This window comes from Neomonachus schauinslandi, chromosome 1, assembly GCF_002201575.2.
Source record: "Neomonachus schauinslandi chromosome 1, ASM220157v2, whole genome shotgun sequence".
Taxonomy (NCBI): Eukaryota; Metazoa; Chordata; class Mammalia; order Carnivora; family Phocidae; genus Neomonachus; species Neomonachus schauinslandi.
In genome coordinates this window covers 83,868,756-83,888,383 of record NC_058403.1, presented here as the reverse complement: position 1 = coordinate 83,888,383, position 19,628 = coordinate 83,868,756, and the positions used below count along the sequence as shown (strand labels likewise).

Sequence of the window (19,628 nt, the reverse complement as noted above, 5' to 3'; positions counted from 1 at the left end):
AACAGTATGGTGGTCCCTCAAAAAATTAAAAACATAATTACCATAAGTACCACCCAGCAATTTTGAGATAACTGTACACCCATGTTCATAGCAGCATTATTCACAATAGCTAAAACATAGCAGCAACCCAAGTGTCCGCTGACAGATAAACGGAGAAGCAAAATGTGATATATACATACAATGGAATAGTATTCAGCCCTAAAAAGTAACAAAAATTTGACATCTGCTACAACACAGATAAACCTTGAGGACATTATGCTAAGTGAAATAAATGAAATAACCCAGTCACAAAACAATAAATACTGATTTCATGCATATGAAGTACTTAGTCTCATAGAGACAGAAAGTAGAATGGTAGTTGCTAGGAGCTGGGAGGAGGGGTGGAATGGGGAGTTATTGTTTAATTAGTATGCGGTTTCAGTTTTACAAGAAGAAAAGAGTTATGGAGATGGATGGTGGTGATGGTTGCATAACATTAGGAACATATTTAATACCACTGAACTGTATGCTTGAAAATGATTAAGATGGTAAAGTGTACATTATGTGTACTTTATCTCAATTTTTTAAAACATTTTATTTATTTATTTGAGAGAGAGTGAAAGAGAGAGAACATGAGCAGGGGGAGGGGCAGAGGAAGAAGCAGATCCCCGCTGAGCAAGGAGCCCGATTCGGGGCTCGATCCCAGGACCCTGGGATCATGATCTGAACTGAAGGCAGACGTTTCACTGACTGAGCTATCCAGGTGCCCCTATTTTACCTCAAATTTAAAATGTGGAGGAAAGAAATGAATGAAGTACTGATGCATACTACAACATGGATGAACCTTGAAAACATTATGTAAGTAAAAGAATCCAGACATGAAGTGCTCCATAGTATATTATTTCATTTATATGAAATATCCAAAATAGGCAAATCCACAGAGACAGAAAGTAAATTAGCAGTTGCCAGGGCTGAGTAGGAGGAAGGAAGCAAAGTGATTGCTAATGGGCAAAGGGTTTCTTTTTGAAAGACAAAAATAGTCTAAAAAATTAGATAGTGGTGATGGTTGCACATTCTATGAAATATTAAAAACCACTGAATTGTATACTTTAAAAGGGCAAATTATTATATGTGAATTATATCTCAATAAGCAAATTATGAATGAATGAATGAATCCCTGCATTCTTTAATGCAATTGGTTTAAACTTAAAAATTTTTAAGAATGAACTGTTATCAGTGACATTTAATTTAGGCAAGAAATTTGCTTATTTTATTTTTTTAGGACCGTAAGTAATTATTCTTTTTGGACAGAAAAAAATCTTTCCTTCTTTATCAGAAATAAAAAGTATAACAACTTGTAGAATGAAATGCTCTACAATATTCCAATTTCCTGCCTAAACAGTAGTAACTTCAGATAATGTGGCCTCAAGGCACAAATTTCAAAAAGATCCCCTTATTGCTAACTAAAGGGATCACTAACACTCCCTATGGAACAATCTAGTTGGCCATGTGTGCCTGCAAAAGAAGAAAAGAACAAAGCAGAAGTTTTGTTCTCTGTTTCAAGGTATTTTACCACTACACTGTCTCACTACTAGACTGAAATATTATCCCTTCACAAGGAGAGAAACTGAACTTAAACAAATAACTCCACCTAGAATTTGAGTCAAAACCACCACACACATGTAGCACTGAAAAGACACTTCAGGTAATCACTAATGTTGATATTCATCTTCACGTCTGCCCATGGGCCAGTTATAATCATGATTTCAGTCTAGACTGAAGCCTTTTGCCTCAGTCACTTACAAAACTCCATATCTGTTGGGCAAGTTGTGTGCTCCACGACTTCAGGGGGAGACCTTCACAACACCTGTGGTATGCCTGGCACCTACCCCCCACCCCCGTTGCTTTCACCAAGCAGGGCTCAATTGCAGTACCCTAAAAGTTCCACAACATGAAGGGACATAAGAAAAAAGAAGTAGAAGGCAATTAATTCCTTAATCAAAAGAGAGCTTTTATGCTTATTTTTTAATAATTTGTCATAAACACACAAGCCACTCTTTTTAGTTGACATACCTCATCTTTCAGCTGATTTCTGTTAGTTTCATGACGCTGATACTCCGTTCTACATTTTAAAAGTTTACGATCAGCAACAGAAATTTTTTTCTCATACTCTGTGTTATTCCCAATCTCACTTTCCAAAAACTTGATCTTTTCTTTAACCAAATTTTCTTTTTCTCTTATTTCCTGCTTTATCCTTGCTAATGCCTAAGGTTTAAAAATATGGTAAATATATGTTTAATGCAAAGAACAAAACAAAAAGGAATTTAGTTTTTATTTTTCTATATTCTGTATTTTTACAAAACTTCTTAAGACAATATTTTCTTTAAAAAAGTCTATTTTGGGAGCACCTGGGTGGCTCAGTCAGTTAAGCATCCAACTCTTGATCTCAGCTCAGGTCTTGATCTCAAGGTCGTGAGTTCAAGCCCTGCACTGTGCTCCACACTAGGTGTGGAGCCTACTTCAAAAAAAAAAGAGAGAGAGAGAGTCTATTTTTATATGAATAAAAACAAAGTATTAATATGTTACACATCAGTATCTATAAGCTCATTTTTTTTGAAGATCTTGTTTTCTTTCATCTGGTACTTTGCTAAAGAGATGAGAAAAATGTCAAGCTTTTATAAACAAAAGGTGGTATCTAAAAAATATCACGTTGAATATTTTTACATAGAAAGTTGGATTTCAATTATTTTTTTCCAAATATTTCATAGGACCAGTTTTTTTTTCATCTTTTGAGAATAATATTTTAGTTACTGGTTTCAATAGGAATGCTTTCACTCAGGCCTTTTGCTGGTCTTGGAGAATGAAAATAAATAGAATATACAAGGTAGTAACTGAGATGTGGACAAAGCACCATGGGAAAAAGAGATGATGAAGTCTACCCAAGAGGAATTACTAAAAGGCATTACTTAAGAGGCTTCTCTTAAGTTAGGCCTAAAAGATAAATGGAGATGCATAAATACTCTAATGTGGTTAAATCATAGGGAGGGCAGGGATGGAATGGGGATATATTAAGAAGGGGTGGGTACAAATGAAAGGAATGAGGCTGGAAAGGTAGAGGTTAGGGCCCAATTGTGAAAAAAATCAATTTTTTTAACTGCCATGTTAGAGGTTCAATTTTTAAGCAATGTGGAACAAAGAAGATTTTAGAGCTGAGGAATAAAAAGCTCATATGTGGTTTTTATAAGTGATGTTGATAGCGACATGTTAGAGGAATTGGAGGAAAAAGATAATTTTACCCTAAGATGTAATTCCAAAATGGGGTCCCACCAAACAATCCCAGAAAATTGGGTTGGGGGAGGGTGTATGTTCTGAAATGAGTAAGTTTTAGAAATCTGTATGTAATACTGTACATATTAGCATATTAAATGGATATATATTTGAAATATACTACATTTTTTTAAAGATTTTATTTGAGAGAGAGAGAACATGAGCAGGGGAGTGGGATAGGGCAGAGGGAGAAGGAGAAGTGGGGAGTGGGGTAGGGCAGAGGGCAGAGGGAAAGGGAGAAGCAGGCTCCCCACTGAGCAGGGAGCCCAACTCTCGGGGTTTGATCCCAGGACCCTGAGATCATGACCTGAACCGAAGGCAGACACTTAACTGACTGAGCCACCCAAGCACCCCTGAAATGCATTACATTTAAAAAGGCATTGTAAATTTATTTAATCCCATATGTCGTCTATAACAATTAACACTCTATAATGTAGCATTCTATATATACACTGTGTTCATTCAACCAAAGACAGGTCAAAGCATCCTAAGTTTATGTATGTCAAATGATCATTCTAGAACTTCCTGCCTTATATTGATTTTCTATGACTTAAACAGATACTTTAATACCTACTTCAACCTTCTCATCTACTCACAGTTAAGTTTTTTGTAGGTGATGCTGATAAGTACAGTAATTTTCTATACTGGAGTATCCCAGAATTTCTATACTGGAATAAAAGCATAATAGAAAAATATTTTTCCTTTTCTATATAATGTAAAAGTTTCTCTCAAGAAGCCAATTTCACGTTCATATGCTCAGACTCCTGCCAAGAAGACACTAGGAAGGCAGGAAATGTTTTGGAGGAAAAGGAACAAAAGATCAAATCCTCTGGTGGTGTGAACTGGATCTCACTGGCTCACCAGCACTGACTGACACATCTCTTCTCAACTCTGTGTTGAATGGAATCACGTTGGTATGGAAGTAGTTTCCCCACAGAAATCAGAAATGCTACAAATGGGAAGCCAGTTGTTAAACACTCAGAAGCATACCACTACATATGAAGCCACTTCTTAGCACCCACCCTATTCCCTTACAATAAAGACAACCAGGAGATGTCCATAAGGAGCCATAGTGAATATGACCAGAGAGCTACAAGTTGTATATTCTGCCAAATCAGCAGGCTGAGTCAATTTAGCTGTGGGGTTGTATAAGAATGCAATTGTGGATCTGCAATCTTGGATCTGTCACATTTGATCTACACAGAGGAAGAGTCAGGACTTGATGTCTGAAACCAAGATGAGCATTAAGAATTAAGAGGAACTCATAGTTAAGACTGGTTCTCCCTTGTCCCTCCAAGGAAGTCATAGGCCATTTTGTTGATAAAATGTTGGTTACTTATAGAAATTTAAAATAAAAGAATAATTTACATATAAGTCACATATAGCAAGTAAATCTCATACAGATAAGAGAATTCCAAACTCCCAATGACCTAAGCTGCTTGCCTTTCCACGGAGTAGACACAGAATGGAAGTTAACATATCCTCAATTCCTTCTCCTTCCCAACTCTCCCTAATCTTCCCATTTTTACTCACCACCATTTTGCCCTTCAATGACTTTCTAAAAAACGTCTCCTAAATTACCTCTGAAAGTAGCAAAGATACACTAGGTCCGTGTTTAATCGGTGTGGTACTCCTTCCCTTCCAAGCTTCTACCCTATTATGGGTGCCTCAGTTTCAAAAGTGAAACTTTATCACAGTCTAGGTTTCTTTCCTGACTCTCCCTTTTTGTTTCTTGGCCAACCATGACACTCATTTCCCTACACCAGTGATTACTTCAAATAGCACATAAATATTAAGTCCAAAGCACCTTGGGCAACCATGTGTAAGTCAGAGCATTGGTTTTACTGCACTAACATTATCTATTGACTTTCTCTTGTTCCACATTTCAGAGTGGCAGGATCTAGTCTTCAGCATTATAATACCATAAGTAAATAATCCTCATAAAATCACATATCTAAATGGAAAGAGTCAGCTTTGAAAAACATTTACCAAAACTATTGAACCCTACTACAAAAGTGATGTTCAAATAACAATGTGAGTTACGTTTGAAATGAATGAGTTAAATACAAAAGAGAATAACACAGTTGAACATTGCAAGGACCAAACAACTACTTTACCAAGGCACCATTATCAATGTCTCGATCTCTCTTCTGCATCTGCTCTATTGTGTTCTCCCACTGTTTAATGAGTTCTTGTCTTTCATTATGAATCTTACGAAAATCTTGTGCTGCTTTATCCAATTCTAACTGTCAGATAGAGAGCAAATAACATTTTTGTGAATTTAAGTGCTTTTGCATACATCCCTTCGACAATTAAGAAATAAAAACCTTCACTAAACTAACCTGTGCACTTAGAGTCTCTGTAAGTTCGTTGTCAAGTACCTTTCTTCTCTGATTACATTCCAAAGTCAGTCTTTCTAATTGCAGGGTCAGTGCCTAGATGTAGTTGTATGTAAAAATATTCAAAATTATCATTTAACTTAAAAGCTATTAATATATCTCACATTAAGTACTATTATATTATAGATACACACTTATTTGCTATCTAAAACAATTACAAAACAATACATACATTATCCTTTAACCCCAAAGGGCTGCAATGAAAACTCAATTGTTTCTAAAAAGACTTTTAATACTTTTTAAAGTTAGAAAAAAAAAATAAACAATAATTTGCCATTTAAAATTATTTAAAATAATGCATATGGTATTAAATCTATTAGAAAATAGCATGTTTCATAATACTAATGTATTAATACATTTATTACAAGTAGATTTTAAGTAATGGTTATAATAATATATTAAATAATAGCACTATAGTCTCAAATCAGCAAACACTGTATATTACATTCAAACTATTATTTAGACAGAAGAAGTTAAATTACTTATACATAATTCTAATATAAAATTTTCTTCTCTGAAATGTTTTTTGAAAACTTTTCTCAATCAGGATTCTTAAGCTGGAGTCTGTGGATCCCTAAATGGTCAGAGGGTTTCAGCAAAATTTTATGAGTATTCGAGTATAGTCACTTTTCTAAAGAGAGGATCCTTGGCTTTATTAGACTGTCAAAGGAGTCTCTGACGTAAAAAAAGTTTAAGAACTACAGCTTTTAAATTACAAATCTAATTCAAAAAAAGGGTTCACATACTACAGATTCAGAGAAAACCTAAGATTACAATTTATAATTTCTCACCCTAATTTTATTATCATCTTGTTGTGCATACTTCTGAAGAGTGAGGGCATCACTATCTTTATGAGCTGATTCTTCTAACCAGGCTTCCAATGCTTGCTGGTCCCAGTTCATCTGACATTTCAAACCATCCAATTTTTGAGTAGTTTTAAATATGTTATTCTAATTTCCAAAGAAAGGGGGCAGGGAGAGATTACAGAATATTATTTACTACACAAACTAAAATAAAACGTAGTATTACATACTACAGAACATATTAAAAAGGAAAGAAGAAATCCTGTCCCTTTCCCAACTTCCAGATATATATAATGCACCATATTTCATTATATAACAACCATACTTGTATTTAATTCTTCAGTTGTAATAGAGAGGAAATGATTATACAAGGTTGAGAATAACAGTTGAGTCAAAGATGGCTTAAAAAGGCCTTAGGGAAAGTCCCCCCAGAGCAATCTCTAATGTTAGTCACTCCACCAAATCCATCCCATGTGGATATACAATCTTAGTAAAAATAATGTGCTTGATAAGCTAACTCAAGCCCAAGTCAAGGCCCCATCAGCTCCATTTCCAATCAGATTCTTGCCTCTAAGAGGCTTCTTCTACAGAAATTTTGAAAGTAGTTTTAATTGAAATAAATATAGTTGTTAAGAAGATAAAAATATTTCTGTAAGTGAATAAGTCAGTCAGAGAAAGACAAATACCATATGATTTCACTCATATGTGGAATTTAAGAAACAAAACGGATGAACATAGGGGAAGGGAAGGAAAAATAAAATAAGATGGAAATTGAGAGGAAGGCAAACCATAAGAGACACTAAACTCTAGGAAACAAACTGAGGGTTGCTGGAGGAGAGGTGGGTAGGGGGAAGGGATAATTGGGTGATGGGCATTAAGGAGGGCACTTGATATAATGAGCCCTGGATGTTATATGCAACTGATAAATCACTAAATTCTACCTCTGAAACTAATAAAAAAAATTTTCTGTAAATGTATTCATTTAACAAATCTAGAGTCATAAAAGAAAGCAGATCAATATGCAAATAAATATAAATTAATATAATAAAATGTGTATGTACACATATGCATATACATGTGTGTTTCTATATGTATATGCACATATAAAGAGAAGAACTGAATTTGGAATGAGCTCCCAAATCAAGCAACTAAAAACAAAGGAAAAGAGAAAAAGAGGTTATAGTAGTTTAATATTAGAGTTACAGGCTAAATTAATATGAAAGGTAAAAATTTTGAATGAAAAATGAAACTCAGTATTAAAAGTAAGTTTTTTAATGTGGCCCTTTAAAAATATATGAATAAATTAGCCTAGTATCATATGATACTTCTGAATAAATTATGACTAGTATCACATAATAGACAGCCAGTGTGGTACTGTGCACATGGTGGCTCAATGACTATTTGGTAAATGAATAGTGGGAAAATAAATATAACATTCTATCGTTGCATTCAAATGACAACTCTACATGCCTTTCATTGTCCAAAAAACAATGTAAGTAAATGTCAGGAAACTAATGAATGTCTTTCTCATACAGAAAAAAAATCACTGTTTGTTTGGTGAGGGAAGAAAGAACAATAGCACAAAATTTTAAGTAACATTTCAATACATACTTCCTTATCACTTTTCTTTTCCTGTATTGAAGCCATTTCATTTTCCAGTCGTTGGATTTCATCCTTCACTCGTCCCAGTTCTCTTTCAGCAATGATCCTAAAATGCTCTTCACTTTCAATCTCATGCTCCCTGGCTTTACAAAGAGACTACAGAATAATTTATGAGATAGAAAAACGTTTTAATTTTTAATATTATAAAATATTTATAATAATCCATTAGCCCCCCAAAAAAGTTCCCACAAAATACTGAGATTAAGTACTATTAATTCCACTTCCCTGAAACCTAAACCATGTTAGACTTTATGATTCAGTGTACTTTGTGTTGTGTACTAGTTGTAAGAAAGTCAGTTCATGGAATGACCTAGGAGAAAATATTGTTGTCAGCAATTTTCAGATATTATGTTAGTCTAGGGAAACTGAAGAAAACCAAAGTTAATAATGGTAAGACTTAAAAAAGATATAACTCATTACTTACCTACTTACCTAAAAAATAAGAAATAAAGTTTATTTAAAAATACTTGGGAAATGGGATGTTTCTATGAACTGATTATATATTCTAATTAAGAGATAATTTATAAATGACAATGTAAACACTGATGGTTATAAATATTTCCCAGAATATATTAACAAACCATCATGCCTTTGTGTTAAGTTTTACTTAATAAAATAGTATTTGTTGACTGTTGAGTTTGTAGTGCTTCAAAGTTATCACCATCAGTATTATTTTTAATTATTAGAATGTATAGGAAGTTTATTGTCTTTTGTGTCTATTATCTGATTTAATTAAGGTTTAACTATAATGAAATATACCTACAGAGAGTCTCTGATTTTCAAATCCCCAACTCAGTGATTTAGTAACTTTAAGAAAAGATGTTCCAAACAGTTTATTAGTTAATCATATCAGGATTCTAAAATTTCAAGTATTGCTTTTAAAAGTTCATTAAATTTGTAGCTTCCTAATAAGATTTATACACAATAAAATGGCTACTTATCTGTATTAATTATAAATTGGCATTAAAAGCATGCTTTGTTCACTTTTAAGAATTACGTATCTTTCAAAGAAAGGTAGAGGCATTTTTAAAAAAAATAGTTTGAAATGGAAGTTAGTAAACTCTCCAGTGCTGATTTCCTGAGCTGATTTGCTGGGCATCATCAGGGAATGATATTCTACACAACAGACTGCCCATAAAACAGAAGCTTACTTAACTAATCACTCTAAGTTTTAAGTTTATTATTTATAGTTATATTCTAAAATGGATTATACTTTCCCTGGTTATCTTAAATAATACCCTAAATATAATTTAACTTTTCTATCATCTCAGGATCCTAAAATACCATGGTGCCCTAAGGGCTACTGAAGTGTGTGAACTATGTGCTTCCACTCAAAAAGGCCCAGTGGATTGCACTGAAAAAGTGAAAAGGAGGTGGAAATTCTATCATGAGTTACACTAGGTCTATTTTGGCTTAAAATCATTGTTTGATCACTAAACCCTTCTCATATAATCTGATGCCTAATATTACATTAGACTGTATGAATGATTTCTTCTTTCAAATGAATTAGTTATTCCTGAACTCAGTGGCAGCAGTGAGTTCCTCAAAGCCTTTTTTTTCTACCTACTTTCAAGTTCAAGGTTATGTTCACAATAGTTTAGCTATGCTAAAGTTTCCTGTTGTATCTCTAAAATAAAATCACAGATGTAAATGCAATGTGAAATGTTCCATGACTACACATGGCATAATCAACATTATGTTGGCATAATTGTACCTGTGTAAATGAAAATTCTTGCTTAACATTTTTGAAGTGAGAAGTCATAGCATTAATTCGATCTTCATAGTCACGTAGCTGATCTTGCAAGCTTGACCTTTCCTCCTGCAGCTTTGACAACTGTAAATAATACGTGCGGTAATTTAGAGATTACTGTAGGAAAATTAGCACTACATTAAGACAATAGAAATCTCTCAGATTTCTCAGAAATCTCTCAGGGACCACTGCTAAGATGCAATTTTCATACAGCAGTACTTTAAGGGAAAAAATGATATTTTATTCCATAATTAAACCACAAGATCTCTAGAGCAAACCAGAGCATAATAACAGATATAACAAAAACGCAGAACATGAACCATAAATTTGATAAGTAGTGGGATATACTTATATATATACAGGTATAATAGCTCCTCCCCGAACTCCTATGCAAAACCAACAGATTTAGGGAAAGCTGGACAGAACAGAACAACTCTCATGTGCTTAGACCCTTATTGTTAATAATTGAATTAGAACCCTGAGTAGAAACAAAACAATGCAAATGCATAACAAACAAACAAAAAAAAACTTTAGGAAATTACAAGATAGATTCTCAGGACAATTAGAATATATCACCCCTCAAGCAATACAAAAACTCAACAAAACAAAAAAATATCCTTTTTTATAGTCTTGATCTGTGGTTCCCAAAGTTGGGGCTACAACCCAGGAGGTATACAACAAAATCCACAATATTTGAATTTTTTTTTTTAAAGATTTTATTTATTTATTTGAGAGAGAGAGAATGAGAGACAGAAAGCATGAGAGGGAGGAAGGTCAGAGGGAGAAGCAGACTCCCTGCCGAGCAGGGAGCCCGATGCGGGACTCAATCCAGGGACTCCAGGATCATGACCTGAGCCGAAGGCAGTCGCTTAACCAACTGAGCCACCCAGGCGCCCCCACAATATTTGAATTTTTAAATAAGGAAGAAAGAAAATAAATACTAATGTACTGTATGTTATATCCTATATTTTATTAAACATACTAAGTAACATTAAATATGTATTTTTTGCTTTTTATTTCATTTCAGTTTTACTTTTTTTTTTTAAGATTTTATTTATTTATCTGACAGAAAGAGAGACACAGGGAGAGAGGGAACACAAGCAGGGGGAGTGGGAGAGGGAGAAGCAGGCTTCCTGCTGAGCAGGGAGCTGGATGTGGGGCTCAATCCCAGGACCCTGGGATCATGACCCGAGCCGAAGGCAGACACTTAACAACTGAGCCACCCAGGCACCCCCAGTTTTACTTTTAATTCCCTCTTTTGTTTACTTTGTTGTTCTTTTTTATTTAAGATTATTTATTTATTTATTTGAGAGAGAAAGAGAGAGAGCATGAGAGGGGGGAGGGTCAGAGGGAGAAGAAGATTCCCCGCCCAGCAGGGAGCCCGATGTGGGACTCGACCCCGGAACTCCAGGATCATGACCTGACCCGAAGACAGTTGTTTAAGCAACTGAGCCACCCAGGTGCCCCTGTTGTTCTTTTTTAAATTTATTAAGAGCAGTTCTTAATTTCCTTACTTTTTGTCACATGGATTACAATGGACTAAATGTGTCACCCTCAAATTCATATGTTGAGGCCCTTACCCACATGTGATGGTATGTGGGGGTGGGCCTTTGGGAGGTAAATAGGTTTAAATTAGGACCTGAAGGTAGGACCCTCATGATGGAATTAGTGTCCTTATAAAAACGAGAGACCAGAGCTTTCTTTCTCTCTGCCATGTGAGAACAAAGTGAGAAGGCAGCCATGTGCAAGCCAGGAAGAGGGCTCTCACTAGAACCCAACCACGCTTCCACCCTGATCTCAACTTCTAGCCTTTCAGAACCTTGAAAAATGAATGTCTGGTTTTTAAGTCACTCAGTCTATGGTATTTTGTTATAGCAACCCAAGCCAACTAAGGCATTGATTTAAAAATGAAGGCATTTAAGCCTGTAAGTTTTCTCTAAGTAAGATTTTTGCTATTTCCAATGAATATAGGTGTGAAGCACTCTCTTTTTATTGTTTTCTAAAAGCTGACTTTCCCTTTCAATTTCTCTATGATAGAAGCACTATCCAGGAATATATATCTGAGAAATTGGCCTAAGTATTTAAGACGGATGTCTTAGTCAGCTCAGGCTGCCATAACAAAATGTCATAGACTGTGTGGCTTAAAGATCAGAAATTTATTTCTCATAGTTCTGGGGGCTGGGAAGTCCAGGACTGAGGTGCTAGCCAATTTGGTTCTTGTGAAATCTCTCTTCCTGACTTACAGACCATGCCTCTAGCTGCATACTCAAATGGTGGAGAGAGAGAGTGTTCTGGTCTCTCTTCCGCTTCATATAAAGATACTAATCGCATCATGGGAGCCACATTCTCATGACCTCATCTAAGCCTAATTACCTCCCAAAGGCCCCATTACCAAATCCCATCAATTGGAGATTAGGGCTTCAATATATGAATGGGGGAGGGAGATATCAGTCCATAACAATGGAGGATAATTTTTAAAATTATTTATTACAAATGCTATTGGTTATGATTAAGAATGTGGCCTATAAAATTCCTACCACTCATTTCTTTAATTGTGGTAAATATTCATAACCTACTTTTTATCACTTTAACTGTTTTTCAGTATACATTAAGAGTGGCATTAAGTACATTCATGTGTTGTGCAACCACTATCACCATCCACCTGAAAATTTTCATCTTCCCAAACTGAAACTCTGCCCATTAAACCCTAACTCTCCAGTCCCCTTCCCCCCAGCCCCTGGAAATTGCCATTCTACTTATATCTTTATGAATTTGACTACTCTAGGTATGTCATGTAAGTGGAACCATACAGTGTTTTATGTACACCTTATTTCACTTCATATAATGTGTTTAAGGTTTATCATTCATTTTTAGTGCATTAAGGATTTTGTTCTGATATAGTAAATGATCCACCTTTGTAAATATTTTACAGACATATTCTTTAAAGTGTTTATTTAAGGGATATATATACTCTCTCTGTTTTTATTTTTATTGTATTATTCATAACTCTATATCCTTATTTTTGTCTATTAGAATTGTCCAGTTCTGAGGAGGTCAGTATTGAAGTATCCTACTACAACTGTATTTTTTTGTCAAAATCTACTTGTATTTATAATAGCTTTTCCTTTTATGTACTTAGTTATTGCACTGTTTGGTGCATACAGCTTTATGACTTTTATTTTCTTCATCAGTTATAACTTTTATGATTGCATAATGAACCCAGAGCAAAAGCATCTGCTTTTTTAATGAAAGCATAATAATTAACTCTCCACAAGCTGATAATTCCTTCCTCACAGAATTCCCAGACAATATTTTTTGCCTCTTTTAAATATAAAAGGTCATGCAAGGACCACCAGATACTTACTGAAAACTTACATCATGTGAGGGATATCAAGATAAACAAACAAACAAAAAGATCCCAGAGGAAACATAACTCAAGACACAAAAAAGAACTAAACACACACACACACACACACACACACACTCAGCCAGACTGTAATTGATATTGTACTCCTAAAACAAGACCATATGCTACAAAAAAGCAACAAGCAAATAACCTGAAAATTAAAAATATGGTTGATAGAGCTGCAATGTAAAAATGACACAAAACCCTAAAAGCTTCCAGAGATTAAAACTATAACCTACAAAGAAATGGAAATCATTCTAATATGAGATTACTCACCAACATCACTACTGGAAGATAATACTTTGCAAATTCTGTGGAAAAAATATTTTTTTTAAAGATTTTATTTATTTATTTGAGAGAGAGAATGAGATAGAGAGAGCATGAGAGGGGGGAGGGTCAGAGGGAGAAGCAGACTCCCTGCTGAGCAGGGAGCCCGATGCGGGACTCGATCCAGGGACTCCAGGATCATGACCTGAGCCAAAGGCAGTCGCTTAACCAACTGAGCCACCCAGGCGCCCGGACAAAATATTTTTAACCTAGAATATTCTACCCAGCCAAAACTATCAAATGTGAGATTAAATAAAAAACATTTTCAATTCGGAGTTTTCCTCCTATATACCCTTCTCAGGGACACCCAAGAAAGTATTTCATCAAAACAAGGAAATAACCCAAGAAAGAAGATATGTGATCTAGGAAATAGAGCATCAATGCAGTAAAGGAATAAAGGAAATTCTCAAGTTAACAGTTGGAAAATAGGCTTGTGGAAAAAAATCCATATTAAAAAATACAGGACTCTAGAAGGAAGGAGTGGAGGGAGAAAGAAGGTATCTTGAAGATCTGATACTATGACTTAAAGAATATAAACTTAAAGCAGGCAATGCAAGAAATCAATTGGCAACTAAGGATGCAATGAATCAAAAGCACAGTACTATGGACCCTTCTTGAAACAACTACTTAAGGATAGAACCCAACCAGTCAAAAGACGAATTAAAGTGAAAAATCCAGGAAAAGGTAAACTGAGTAAAAGTGGCTGCATTAAGGACCATTAAATCAGTTTAAATATAAAACTAAGACTAAACACTTGTAGTAAATTAAGGACACTGGACAGAATGAAAATAAAATAAACCTTGATAATATAAAAATAATAAAACTACTATTTTTTAATGGGGTAAAAAGTGGTGGAAAGAAGTGTGAGAGTTAATTTCTTTGTTTTAAAAATGAAAAATGAGGGGCGCCTGGGTGGCTCAGTTGGTTAAACGACTGCCTTCGGCTCAGGTCATGATCCTGGAGTCCTGGGATCGAGTCCCGCATCGGGCTCTCTGCTCAGCAGGGGGTCTGCTTCTCCCTCTGACCCTCTTCCATCTTGTGCTCTCTGTCTCTCATTCTCTCTCTCTCAAATAAATAAATAAAATCTTTAAAAAAAGAATAAAAAAATTAAAATGAAAAATGAAAGATCAGGGAATCAACCCATACTGTCAACAAATGAAACAAAACATTTTTTTAAACAATAATTTAACCATTTCATTTTTTTCTTATAGTTTTTCCTAATGCTAAGAAAATTTTTTAGCAATCATTATCTGTTGTAATCAAGTAATATTTATTTGAAATTCAACAATCCCTCTCTTTGTCTCTTAAGTAAAATTAGATTATTTTTATTAAATAAAAATTGTTATGTTAAAAACAGCACATATAGTAGGATTCCATTCTTACAATACTTCTGTTTGTCTTTTGTATCTACATATCTGTAGATAATGATGTCTGGAATATTTGTTTAATGTCATGATAGTCACACTTCTATAGTCAACAGTAGGTATTTCGAGGAGGGAATACTCTTTTATTTTATACCCTTCTGTTTGTTTGAATGATTTAAACTTACCGGAGTTGCTTTTTTAATGCCACTTAAAGTGAAGTGATTACGAACCCTCACTCTTCTTTCTATTGCTCTGTAATATTTTTTAAATAGCTAATATAATTACTATGTATATAAAATTATATGAGACAAATATTATGGTAATAATACCAAAAACTAACATTTGAATGGAAGTTTAACCTATATTAATGTGCTTAGAGCTGTATAACGATCCTGTGAAATAATTATTTTATTTATTTCCAGTTTATAGAAGAAACAGGCTCACTGATGGTAATTAGGATCTAAACCCAGGGCTGGATACTTCTTAATATTATTATTCCTCAGTACTCAGTGCTAAATCTCTTATTTTCCCTAATGTTGCCCTTCATTAAAACAAACAAAAAACTGCAGCCATCTAATTTAGACATGAATAAATATGTCAGAGTATTTTGAAAAAAAACTTCAAAAAACAGTGAAGGATTTTCATTTTCATTTTTCAGAGGAAAGAAAACCTTCTCTTCCATTCTATAAAGTAATGTAATCATCATCCGTTCTTCTTGGACCCTCTTCTCCACAACACCCTGCCATGTGATAGAACTTTAGACTGACTGTTAAAGGTTTTTAAAAGTTTTCTGAGCCGGTTGCAATTTTATTTTTAACAACTATTATGCATTGGTTGCAAGCTGGTGTAAAATATTCCTTACAACGTAAAATATTTTGTATCACTCTGTGGCAACATTCTCACTTTGAAAAGCTGCAAACTGTACATTTTACATTCTTACTAGAACGTTCCTCTTGAAAACATTTCTTCGAGTCACTTTCAACTTTAAATGTCATAGGCAGAAACTCAAAAAGAAATGTCAACCAGAACGTGTTTTGTTTATAAACATCCGCTAACAACTGTTGCTACGAAAACCGCAGAAGTCCCTTTGCAAGCCGCGCTTAATTCTGAGGAAGGAAAAGTAGACCCGGGAATCAGCCTTTCCTCTCCTGCCCACGAGGCTGGAAATGAGTACGTGGAGCAGAAGAGGACAGAGTAACGACTCAGGCTTTATGTCCTGAATATTAATTATCGTTTCAATTTATATTTTGTAATGCTTAGCCAAGTTCCGAAAAGGGCGGGCAGGTGAGGGAGGAAGAAGATGGTGCGGGTGAGAGAGAAGAGATGAAACTCGGGAAGGAAAGGGGAGAAATAAAAGGGTTGGGGTATTCTGCCAACCAGAAACTTCCTCCTCTTTACCCCGCCTTCTTCGCCCGATCCTTACCTGATCTTCCAGTATCTTGTTCTCCTCATTTGCCACCGGGATAGCAAACCCATCGTCCCAATGCAGCTCCGCCAAGAATTCGCTACTCATGATGGCAAACGGATAGGGGACCTCTGACAGGCTGTGGAAGAAAGATCCGCTTGCTCGTAGAGCCCGGCAGCAGCACGCGAGGCAATCCCCCGCACCCGCATAGCTCCCCTGTAATTACCACCGCAGCCCTAGCAACCGTCCCGCGCCCTTAGTTACCAAACAGGAAGTGCTCATGCCGCAAGGCAAAACTTCCGGTTGAGAACTCGGTCCCTAGATCACGAGCAGCTTTTCCTTTTTGAGTTCCCAGGGAAGCGAAGCACTTACTCGCTCGGGTTGCCAGGCGCCAGCATAACTTTCCCTCAAATTGGGGTCGTGCCCCCGGAGCGCTCCTGGAGGGTGTAAAGTCGGTGGCGCCTGCGGTCTCCAGGCTACACGGGGTACGGGAATGGCATTGCACCACGCAACTGCCGGATCGCGCGCAGATGAGAGCTAAAGAAAACCGTAAAGCCGACTTTCAAGTGGTGTTTGTTGAGTTTCCTCCGTAGATGAAATCTCGTAGGCTGAAGTAGACTGGCATTTCCGAAGCACAGTTCATCCCTTAGAATCGCTGATGTGTGTTTCGATCTTTGTGTTAATCTCCTGGTCTTCTTCACAATGCTCATCTGCCCTTTGCAGCGCGTCCTAGCTAACCGCGGACGAGGACTGCGCAGAGATGGCAAACTTGGGGCGCAGAGTTTGGTGGTCTCTCCCTCGCCACCCCTACACCTTATTTTTCTCTTTACATTTTCATTTGTTAACATTCACAAATCTTCTCTTTCCCACAGAAATCTGTAATTCTTCCTAATCTCGAAAAAGGAAACACTGAGCCCACATTATCATGAAGGCATTATTTGGCTGAAGAGGCGCCCCCTTTAGACTGGCAAGCACTTCACCAATTCAGTAATTTGAATTACCTACTTCGCACTGGTAGACATTAGAGTTTACAGCTTCTGTTCTATAGCATCTCAGAACTGGGAAGAATAAAACAATCAGCTAATCTAATCATTTCATCTTCCAGATTAAGAAAACTGAGGCTCCCTAAAGTGAAGCGATTAAAGTCGCAGCACTTGAACCAGGATACAGATCTCCTACTACAAACTATACTGTCATGAGAAATGTTCTTGGCTGAAATACCTCTACTACAGCATCATGAGCTTAAATCAATTTTGCTTATCCAATAAGCAACTGTCTGTAGCCTTTTTGCCCTTTTGAATTTTATCTTACCATTATTTTGTTACACTTTTTATTATAAAAAGTTTAAATATAAAAAAGAATAAAGGGGGGGGCGAGATGTGGGAAAAAAGAATAGAACAGGGTATGATGAATGTCCACATACTCATTATCTTGATTTAACATATTTTGCCACATTCACTTCATCTATATTTTTTGCTGAAGCATTTTAAAGAAAATCGCAGACCTCATGACATTTCATCCCCAACTATTTGAGCATGCATCACTAATGTTTAACAGTCAATATTTTCTAACATAAATACAGTATAATTATCACATCTATCAAAACTAACAATATCAAAATTCTTGAATATCATTTCATAACCATTTCAATTGTCCTGAAAATGTCTTTTTACCATTGGTTTGTTACTATACATTTGAAATCTTGTAGTTTTGTCTCCTTGTGCTTACATGGTTTTCCATATATTTAATCTTATGGACTGTTTCTCTAGTCTCAGAGTCTCAAAGACTAAAATTAGTTTTTTGTATTCTTAAAAGCATTTATCTTTTATCTTCTATCACCATAGAAATATTTTATACATACTTTATAGATGTATTAAATGTAGCATATGTGATATATATTATTTCACTGAATGACATTACTCAGATGCAATAAAATTTTATTATTCTTAGAAACAACTTTTATACATTTGACTATCTATAGTATATTCCATGCATCAAAGTGTAATGAACATATTCCTTCACTGAAATACTATATTTATCGATATATACAACTACCATCTTTAGAAAGAATTTTTATATATGTGCCTTTATGGAGTATATTAAATGCAGCACAGTGGGCGCCTGGGTGGCTCAGTTGGTTAAGCGACTGCCTTCGGCTCAGGTCATGATCCTGGAGTCCCGGGATCGAGTCCCACATCGGGCTCCCTGCTCGGCAGGGGGTCTGCTTCTCCCTCTGCCCTCTTCCCTCTCGTGCTCTCTCTCATTCTCTCCCTCTCAAATAAATAAATAAAATCTTTAAAAAAAATAAAATAAATGCAGCACAGTGTGGCGAAACATCATTCACTGTAAATAACACTGTACTTATTCACATATACAACATTCTTAGAAATATCTTCTTCGGGGGTAGAATTAGCACAGCATTTTATCCCTCACTTCTGCAATGCCTAAATTCCCGAGGTGGTGGAGGAGAAAGACAGCTTGTAGGGGGGATTTCAACCTGTGTGGAATAATGGAAATTTAGAGCTAAATAACCTTATAAAAGATGATCTTTTATTTTATAATAGTTTAGTCATTCCTACTAATGAAAATGTTAGTATCCAGCACATATTGAGATGGCATATAGTTATTTATACTGGAGATTTGTTATGGCAATGCTGCTTCCTAAAATTATTAGTGTTGTTCTGCCCATATGTCTTAAACATTCTTTTCTAATTTCTCATCCCCATTACTAATGTGAATACTGAGGCAGCTGCCTCAGCCCGTGCCAATCTGCTGATCCCCCCCCTCTGTGTTAGCTGGAGCTGCCAAATCCATGACTGCAGCTGTCTTTGCTATGTTCTCCTGCAGGCCCCAAGGACATCAGAAGTCTGGCAGACAAATCCATGCAAAGAGTCCCATTCCTCATGTCTCATGGATTCTATTTCCTGAATTTCAGGAATTTTGTACAATGCTGAATTTTGTACAAAATGTCCGTACATTCTCCTAATTCTACATTTCTGCCTTAAAACGATATTCCTGCTTCTCCACCTCATCACCACAGCATTCCATATCATCCAGTTGCCACTTTTAGAATCCCACTATTATAACTCGACTTGAATTTACTCAGATCTAGACTTGGAAACAAAACCCGAAGTTTTACAAGCCTTGTTGCTGACCATGAAATACTCAATTTAATCCCAAAACGCTAAGGTAGATGTTACTCTTTT

General features: G+C 35.7%; 1 protein-coding gene across 1 annotated transcript in view; it reads right to left on the bottom strand.

The window, feature by feature from the left end:
• The window catches only part of CCDC39 (coiled-coil domain containing 39), a 48,548-nt gene extending 32,018 nt beyond the window's left edge, over positions 1-16,530 (bottom strand). Inside the window, 7 exon segments of the mRNA XM_021692499.1 lie at positions 2,053-2,244; positions 5,424-5,552; positions 5,649-5,741; positions 6,497-6,655; positions 8,120-8,266; positions 9,885-10,004; positions 16,441-16,530. Coding sequence (XP_021548174.1) covers positions 2,053-2,244; positions 5,424-5,552; positions 5,649-5,741; positions 6,497-6,655; positions 8,120-8,266; positions 9,885-10,004; positions 16,441-16,530 — 930 coding nt within the window.
• Positions 16,531-19,628: the final 3,098 nt, after the last annotated feature.